This window comes from Lactuca virosa, chromosome 1 (genome assembly GCF_052849685.1).
Source record: "Lactuca virosa cultivar CGN04683 chromosome 1, Lactuca_virosa_CGN04683_v6, whole genome shotgun sequence".
Classification (NCBI taxonomy): Eukaryota; Viridiplantae; Streptophyta; class Magnoliopsida; order Asterales; family Asteraceae; genus Lactuca; species Lactuca virosa.
The window spans coordinates 109,653,461-109,662,954 of record NC_136426.1 but is presented as its reverse complement, the minus strand read 5'-3'; the positions used below and the strand labels follow the sequence as shown (position 1 = coordinate 109,662,954).

At 37.7% G+C, this 9,494-nt stretch overlaps 2 protein-coding genes across 2 annotated transcripts; both read left to right on the top strand.

Moving 5' to 3' along the window:
- The first annotated feature begins 749 nt into the window (after positions 1-749).
- Positions 750-1,555, top strand: LOC145119015 (uncharacterized). The gene is made up of 2 exons (XM_079054657.1): positions 750-1,090; positions 1,174-1,555. Exons 1-2 carry the CDS (start codon positions 750-752, stop codon positions 1,553-1,555), a joined length of 723 nt encoding a protein of 240 aa, XP_078910783.1.
- Positions 1,556-8,571: 7,016 nt separating this feature from the next.
- On the top strand, positions 8,572-9,018 carry LOC145119005 (uncharacterized). Its single transcript, XM_079054644.1, has one exon. The coding sequence runs from the start codon at positions 8,572-8,574 to the stop codon at positions 9,016-9,018; it is 447 nt and encodes a 148-aa protein (XP_078910770.1).
- The last annotated feature ends 476 nt before the right edge of the window (positions 9,019-9,494 follow it).

The window sequence follows — 9,494 nt, the reverse complement described above, 5'->3', positions numbered from 1 at the left end:
GGATATCACATTCATTACCCCCAACATGTATATACTACTATATTGCTATGCTAATTGGTCTTACAAATGCAGGTGCAACATACCAAAGGTTAGTCAACCGGATGTTCAAGGATAAACTGGGGGGACACCATGCAAGTCTACATTGATGACATGGTGGTAAAATCAAAGAAAGCTGAGTATCACCTCAAGGATCTTGAAGACACCTTCAACATACTAGACGAATATAACATGAAGCTGAACCCTTCCAAGTGCCACTTTGGAATGAGGTCAGCCAAGTTACTTGGATATATGGTGACTAAAAGAGGAATAGAAGAAAGTACGGGGAAAATAAAATTCATCATCGATTATCCTCGATGAAGAATATTAAGAGACTAACAGGAAGAGTAACAGCACTTAACAGGTTCATCTCAAGATCCTCAGAAAGGTACAAGCCTTTCTATGACATCTTGAAGAAGAACAAAATATTTGAGTGGAATAAAGAGAATGAAGATGCTTTTCAGGAACTCAAAAATTATCTTAGTTATGCACCCTTGCCAGTGAAACCACTAGATGGGACCCATTCCTCCTATACCTTTCTGTATCCTCTAACGCTGTAAGTGCAGTTTTAGCCAAGGATCTCAATGGGGATCAACATCCATATACAACGTAAGTAAAAGTCTCCTGGATCCTGAGACCAAATATTCCTATCTTGAAAAACTATACATGTGAGAACTAACTACCCCATCAAGAATGTTATGCGAAAACCAAAGATGTCAGGTAGGATGGAAAAGTGGTCTGTGAAGCTAAGCACATATGACATCAAGTATGAACCAAGATCAACAATAAAGTCACAAGAACTAGCAGACTTTGTGGCTGATTTTAGTGATGATCTATTACCCGAAGCAGAGTTAGAAAGCAAGGAACTCCGGAAAGAAGAAAGAATGGAAAGATGGACACTCTTCACTGACGGATCCTCAAACTTTAGAGGACCATTCATAGGGATCATACGAAAATCGCCACAGGGGGACATCATACCCCAGGCAGTCAGCTGTGAATTCGATGCAACCAACAACAGAGCTGAATACGAAACATTGATCATGGGATTACAGCTGTCCAAGGATCTTCAAATCAAGGATCTTCAGGTATTCGTTGAATCCTTATTATTAACTAATCATTTTAATGGATCCAATGCAGTAAAGCACTATACCTCCAAATCCTCCAAAAGTTGGCCTCTGAATACGAAGCTTTCTGCCTAAGCCAAGTTCCTAGAGAAGAAAATGTTGAGGCTGACGCGCTAGCCAACCTAGGATCTTCCCTTAGGATCCCGCCAGAAATCAGGATCCCTATGACCCATATATTGATCCTAGCGATAGAAGAACCCTCCAATAAACCAGATGATCCCAATCACCATGACCAAACAACTAACGTTGCAATAATTGAGGATCCTGACCCTCAATCTCTTCCTCAGAATCCTAACCGCCAGGATCCTAACATTCAGGATCCTCAAAAACACTCCAAATCTTGGATCCAGCCCATTGTGGAATATCTCCAAAATGGAACAATCCCAAGAAAATAAAAAAGTGAGAGAGCATTCAAGACGAGGGTCTCACAATTTGTGATGATCCAAGGAAAATTATACAAGAAATCCATGGCAGGTCCATACCTTAGATGCTTAGAAGATCAAGAAGCTGCAGAAGTCGTAAAAGATATCCACGGATGAGATTGTGGCAACCACACTGGGGGCAGATCCTTATGCTCCAAATCATTAAGGATCGGATACTACTTGCCAACAATGAAAAAAGATGCTTTCTTGCATGCCCATAAAATGTGATGCTTGCCAAAAACATAGCAACATCCCACATCAACTACCAAAACCTTGCATCCTATCATTTTCCCTTGGCCATTCATGAAATGGGGAATGGATATAGTTGGCAAGCTACCAAAGGCCCCTGGGGGAAAGGTGTTCATGCTAGTGATGACGGACTACTTCTCAAAATGGATAGGGGCTGAAGCCTTTGTTCAAGTATGATACAAGGAAGTGGTATCGTTTATGAAACAAAATATCCTGACCAGGTTCGGGATCCTTGCTGAGATCATATGTGATAATGGATCCCAGTTCATAAGAAAAAGGACTAAAGACTTTTGCACAAGTTGGGGGATTAAAATGATAATGTCCACTCCTGTCCACCCTCAAGCTAATGGTCAAGCTGAATCCATCAATAAGATCATAGTCAATAATCTAAAGAAGAGGTTAGATGAGAAGAAAGGAAGATGGTTAGAAGAAATTCCTCTCGTCCTATGGGCAGATAAGACCACTTCAAAGACAGCCACTGGCCAAACTTGATACTCCTTGCTGTTTGGAACAGAAGTCGTAATCCCTAATGAAGTAGTAATCCCAACAGCTAGATATCAATTGCAGGATCAGGAAAGAAACGATAGGATCCTAGCCCAGGATCTTGACACTATTGATGAACTCAAGGATCTTGCCAGGATCCACATTGATGCTCATCAAAAAAGGATCACTAAAGCATATAACAAGAACATAAAAGTCAGAAGGTTCCAAGTAGGCGAATTGGTACTTAGAAAACATTCCAAAATACCAAGGATCCCAACGCATGTAAATTGTCACCTAAATGGGAAGGACCGTATCTCATTGATTCAAAAGCAGGAAAGGGGGCATATTGGCTAGCCACCCTTGAAGGTAACGTCCTGCTAAGACCCTGGAATGTCATCCACCTAAAAGCATACTTCATGTAAGTTATGCCGATCATTTTTTAATAAACTCAAGGTACACTTTCTCTACCCTCTACTCTTATTTGATTCTTTTTATTATTATGAAAGCCAATACTAACTTAAGCATCGTAAGGGCGTTAGCCAGGCTAACGCCCACCCCAAGATAACGTTTGCTTTGCATAGGAAATCAAAGATCCTAACATTCAAGGATCCTAAAAGGTAGGGATCCTGACGTTTAATGATCCTGACGTTCGAGGATCCTAGGATTCAGGGATCCCAATAGATACATGGTTCTGTGATCTTGACGATTGAAATAGGTACTTATCCAGATACCTACAAACAGAGACTGATCATCCATCCTACAACAAAGGGTACATAATCCCCTATAACGTTTAAAGAGTTAATAACCTATTTCATACGAGTTAAGGTTTCTACACCTCGCTTGGACGAACAGAATCTTACTATGGGATGTGAATAAGGGGATCATTTCACGCTTTTGTGACTTGGTAACCCTCTTATTTCTGAACATATGTTAAGATCCTAACGCTTAAACATAATTTCTATAACACTTACGTGTTATCCTCAGTTGGGATCTTCCCAGTGATTTCTGAAGGTTAATAACTCTTACGTGTTATCCAAAATTAGGATCTTCCCCAGAAAAAACTTGAGGTCTATAACATTTTCATGTTATCATCCGATTTGGGATTTTCCCCAGTGATTTACTAAAGCTTGTAACACTAATGTGTTGCCTTAAAATTGGGATTTTCCCCAGTTACTTGCTAAGAACTATAACATGTTGTCTGAAGTTGGGATACTCCCTTGAAAATATGCAAGGCTTGTCACATTATCATACAAAACAAGAGTTTCCCCAATTTCTTCTCCAAGATGGCGTTATTTCCAATTGATACTTAAGGTGGGATCCTTCCCATTTCACTATGTTAAGGATCCTCCCTGATAAACTCCTAAATAAAAGATATTTTCCATACGGAAGCTTCAAGACTTCTCATGAGTCAAATGGTTGCAAATTCTAAGGATGACCAGGTCTTATATATCCTTTAAAATTATTTTTTCCTACATAAAAAAGGTTTATTATCCTAAAAGATCTTAATTATTTTAAGATCCCAGTTTGATGACCAATCGTTTCAGGCTAATCGGATCTTAAAAGGTTCTTGTAAGATTTGAACTTTTCAGGATCCTGAATATGTAAGGATCCTCAAAAATCCTACAATCATATAAAGCAAATTAACCATGCAAGCAGAGAAGTATGAAACAACCATAGCATAAAAATGAGTTGCCCATCAACTCCGCAAAAATATTGTTTACAAGCAAAGATGTTAAAATTATTCTAACAATCAAACCTAACACTAGGCTTGATCACCCCCAACCGGGGACTTCTCTGTCTTCTTTCTCTTCTCCTTCTCCTTCTCCTTCTTCTTCTTCTTCTTCTTCTTCTTCTTCTTCTTCTTCTTCTTCTTCTTCTTCTTCTCTCCCTATTCTTGCAGGGTCTTCACAACTATTAATAGGACTACCAGTTAGTATAGCTAGAGCCTCACACCACCCAGTCATGTCCTAGGATCTTGCATTCTTGATATCCTCCGCCAACCTGATTTTTGCCTCCGAAACCACCTCATCAACACTACTCCTGGCTTCAGCAATCACCTCTGTGATCTTTGTATGCTCCTATTCTCTTACTTCTTTCTCCTTGACCAACTCCTCCATCATCTGGAGACGATCCTTGTTGACTGCCTCTTGCTCCCTCAAAGCTTGCTCTGTTTGGTCGAGCTTAGCCTTGAGATCCTCGAAAGAATGAGAGATGTGATCAGCCACCTGTAAGAAACAACGGGGGAAAACTGAGAAAATGTATAAAAATGAAAAAAGAGAATAAACTACAAGGGTACTTACAGATTGCGAGAAGGAGAGCAACTTTTTCAACGCTTCATCCACCTCAAGATTTTCCAAGTTGAAGACTTCAGTTGATTTCCTTTTTTGGGATCCTGGAGTCTTGACAGATAAATCTATAGTAGCCTTCTTGGAAAGGAGAGAGTAGTTTAATTTCTTGGCCACCAATTAGTCACTGGACATGGCAGAATCAAGGTCGACAAGAGTAAAACGTGCACCAGAACGGTTACATTTGGATCCTAAGGCACAATAGGAAATTACTATATCAGTTCAGGATCCCTCTTATAGAATGAACTAAAGTCAAGGATCCTTACCGGTAACCACACGGATAATTGCGGTTGAACTTTCTTGGTGGCTAGAAAGATCAAGCTTGAATGTCCTATCAATCTCGGGCAAAGCAAGGAAGTTCTCGATCCTATCTTCAGTATCTTCAGCAAGAGGGATTAGCTCGTCGAACTTGAAAGGTGCAAAAAAATCAAACAAAATAAGAAGTGTGAATATTGGGATCCTCGATGTAAAAATAAGGAACCCTACCCTTCTTAACCCAGGATTGAGGTAGAAGATTTCCACCGGGAATCGAATCACGTTTTACGAAAAAGTATCTTCCTTTCCAAGCACCATCGTTATGCTTGGATTTTAGTATGAGAGGTTATCTATCAGTTTAACTTTCAACAGAAAATGGGAATTCCCGAAGGTGGAAAGGTCATAAACATAAGCTAACTCGTTCAGACCGATGTTGAGACCCATGGAGCAGTTCAGATAATCAATCCAATAAAGGATCCTCCAAACCGCTGATATGGCTTGGATATATGAAATCTTGGTGATTTCAAAAAATTAAGAAATGATTCCGGAAAAGGGATAAGTAAGGACTAAGGTAAAGGGATCCTCAGGAAAACAAACTCAAACAGAAGAAATGAAATCAGGTTGAATCCTGACATCGAAAGGTTTGAAAATGGTACCAACGGGAAAGGTTTCAATTGAACTCAAAGCTTCAATACTATCGTCGTCAAAGGTACAAATTTCCTCATAGGAAAGGAGTTTCTGATCTACGAAATCATCGTCAGGAATATCTATGACATTTGTACGAGAGCGAGCTCCTTTTTTGACCATTTTTAGAAGAAAAAGAAAACTAGGAAGGAGAAAATTAACAAATATAATACCTTCGACGATATTCGATGAACTTCCAGAAGAAAAGCTAAGAGTAAGATGAAATTGAAAAGCTCCATACCCTATTTATACAAGAATCAAGGGAAGGTAGAAGAGTGATTTGACCCATTCCAATGGCTAAAAATCTACCCGTTGAAATTCAAATTACTCCATCCGTTAGAGATTTTTACTTCATTTTTTACTTACAAATTATACCTCTAAATATCTAAACACTAACAATTATTTATCATAGGTATAATTTAGGGGCAATTGTTAGGGGCAAGATCCTTAAATTTGACCGTTGTCAAAAACGGTATGGACACCCCCCCCCCCTTTCTCGTTGCATCTTGTCGCGGTGCATCTCGTTGCCGTCTTGACCGGATGAAACGAACTAATTTCGACCATTTGAACCGTTTGACAACAGTCAAATTTAATAAAAAAATTAACTTAAAAAAAACTAATTGTTTTTTTACCTATAAATATCTACTATCTATTTACAATTTTTTTCACACAATTCCTCTCTTTCTCTCTACATTTCAATTATCTTCAAAAAAATTATGGATCCTTTTGACTTGTCCGATGATGATGGTGACGATATATTCTTCACTATGATGTGTCATCATTATACCAACGAGATGCTACAACCAGACTCAACCTCGCTACTAACAAGATGTGTGTTGTTAAATAGAAATCGTGAGGAAGGACACGAACGTCTATATCGTAATTACTTTGCGGATAACTGTGTATACGGGTCGAAGGACTTCAAAAGAAGATTTTGTTTGAGTAGGAATATGTTCCTACGGATCGCCAACGCCTTGGAAAGCCGGTATCATTTCTTTAATCTTAAATACAAATCTACTACATATTTCTTTAATATTAATACAAATGTAGTATGTTTTTAAACCATAGTTAATATATGTTTAGGTATAAATTTTTTCAACTGATACATGATACTAGATGTAGGCGAGGATTTACAATGTTGCAGAAATGTGTTGCGGCCATTCGTTTGATGGCTATGGGGGAGTCACCCGACACCATGGATGACTATATGAGAATGTCCGAAAGAACTAATGGGTTATTATCATAACTACAACTTATGTGTTCATGCAACCCTAATTGCTTTGGATCTAAGTTTTTCACTAGTTGAACATGCAAATTGAATACCAAAGCAAAAACCCTAGATCTAGCATATATAAATCGAAATCTACATATAATTAGGGTTTAGAAGTTTACCTCACTTGTTATGTAGCAATAACAAGAAACCTTGTAGATCCTTGACTCTTGAAAGATTAGTGCCTCAAATGTTGCCAATGTTGTAAAACTCATCGAGTTGGCCGATTACTCCTCCGAGTACTCGCTACTTGGCCCCTTACCGAGGCGAGTTACAGAATCCCGAGTACTCCCCGATCGGCCCCTTACCGAACTAAGCAGTGTTGTAAAACTCAGTCAAATCGTTGATTAATATGTATAATATACTTAATGATTTATTATTTAACACACACAAATGTGATTATTACTACATATATATATATATATATATATATATATATATATATATATATCTTAACTTTTCTGTAATTATTCACGAAGTGAGACCATTATGTGTTTTTCAGTTTTTTGTATTCATATTTATCTAATTTTTTCTTTATATTTCAATCAACTTATGATTTTAACTTATGATTTTGACATACATAATTTCCCTAAAAATATTTCTACATGAATTACCGAATCCGAGTACTCCCCGAGTACTCCCGGGTACTCCCGTGTACTCGCTACTCGGTAGTCGGGCGAACAGGTACCGAGTAACGAGTTCTACAACCTTGAATGTTGCACATCTAATGGCTTACAAACACCACTAGCAAGAGGATGAGAGGAGAAAGGAGGGAAGGCACTTAGAATTTCAGCTAGGGTTTACCAAATGCAAGCATTGGGCGAAAATCCTAAGCTATGGGGTCTTAATATAGCTGAAGGTTGCTAGGGTTTCTGGAGGAAACCCTAATTTCCTGCTTAAGGCTTAAGTAGTCCATGGACTCTTTACCAATAAGCCTTGGACGAAATCTATAGGGCATCCCTATAGGATTTCGTCCACTCCCATCTAAGGAGTTCATTAGCCCAGTTTCACAACTATCAATGATTTGCAAAACAGCCCCTATTCCTTTAATCCCGAAATTAATTCCAAATTAGTTCCTGATTAAATACTTAATTAAATAACATCATTTCTAATTAATATATGATTTTCATAATACATTAATAAATCAATTTATTATTCCAAATAATAAATCAATTTATTATTCCAAATAATAAATTCAACCTCTCTCTCCAAAAGTCATCCTGTCAAGTTGATAGAGTGAAGGCAACCCAAAAAGACAATGCTACTGTCAAATCAAGTACATACCAACTATAGTTATGAGCTTAGACACCTAATCCAACAAAAACTGCACGGGAAAGTTTGTATAGATTGTCAAAAGGTGTTGTTGAAACATTCGGAGACGTATATTTACGGAAACCTTCGTTGCATGATACGCAAGAGCTTTATGCAGCACATAAAGAAATACATGGGTTTCCCAGAATGATTGGAAGCATTGATTGCACGCACTGGAAATGGAAAATTTGTCCAGTAGCATGGAAATGGCAGTATGCAAGTGGTCATCATGGATCGTCTTCGTTGGTTTTAGAGGCTTTTGTTTCCTAAGATTTATGGATTTGGCATGCATTTTTCGGGGTTGCGGGTTCCAACAACGACGTTAACGTTCTTGATCAGTCGCAAATATCCGACGATCTTTTGAATGGAAAGGCCCCGGAGCTCCTTTCACAATGAATGGAAACGAATACAAATTTGGGTATTACCTTACAGATGTAATATATCCTCCGTATTCTACATTCGTGAAGGCATTACGATACCCGGTTGAAGAAAGAGATAAATTATTCAAGAGAAGAGAACAAGGAGCACGTAAGGATGTGGAACGTGCTTTTGGAGTGCTAAAGATGAAGTGGCACATAGTTGAACATGCGAGACGACCATTGGACTTAGAAACTCTACGATATATCATGTATGCATGTATCATAATGCATAACATGGTAGTAGAGGATAAAGGACGAAATATTGCACACTATATCCAAACGGAGCCCAGACACGTTCAATTTCAATCAGGAACAACAAAATATTTGCATAGAGTCGTTAACATTCAAGACACAAATAAACACAGACAACTTCGAGAGGGCTTGGCGGATTATATCTTCGACGGTAACGATAACGAATAGCATTGTTTAGGAAAAATAAAAAAAATGTTTTTTTTATTATAATGTTTTTTTTTAATTTGGATGTTATGTGTAATTTAAAAGCTATGTTATTGTTAACTTTTAAACATTATATTTTATTTAGATATTATGTTTTATTTAAAATATATTTGTTTTAATAAAAAAAATCGGGAAAAAAATCAAAAAGAAATTATAAAATGGAAAAAAGTTAGTGTTAACATGCTCTTAACATTGTGATCATTTCCTCACTTTGTGTTATAATACCATTGGTGATGTGGCATCAAAATGGTGTTATAACTAGTTGTCCGTACAAAATGCTCTTAGCTTACACTTTGCGTACTCTCTAATCATTTTGTTTTTGTATAATTTCATGAATTTCTCGTGCGAATATGTATATGAAAGAACAAATAAGCGATCCAATTAGTCTTGTTTATTCAATGTATTTTCGTATGCGCAAGCATCATTCAGATATAATAAAT

Bases quoted from the DNA above. Each gene is read 5' to 3' on its own strand.
- LOC145119015 (XM_079054657.1), top strand. From the start codon at position 750: ATGTCAGGTAGGATGGAAAAGTGGTCTGTGAAGCTAAGCACATATGAC. The intron at 1,091-1,173 runs GTCCAAGGATCT...GATCCAATGCAG, and splicing joins TTGATCATGGGATTACAGCT to TAAAGCACTATACCTCCAAA.
- LOC145119005 (XM_079054644.1), top strand. From the start codon at position 8,572: ATGAATGGAAACGAATACAAATTTGGGTATTACCTTACAGATGTAATA.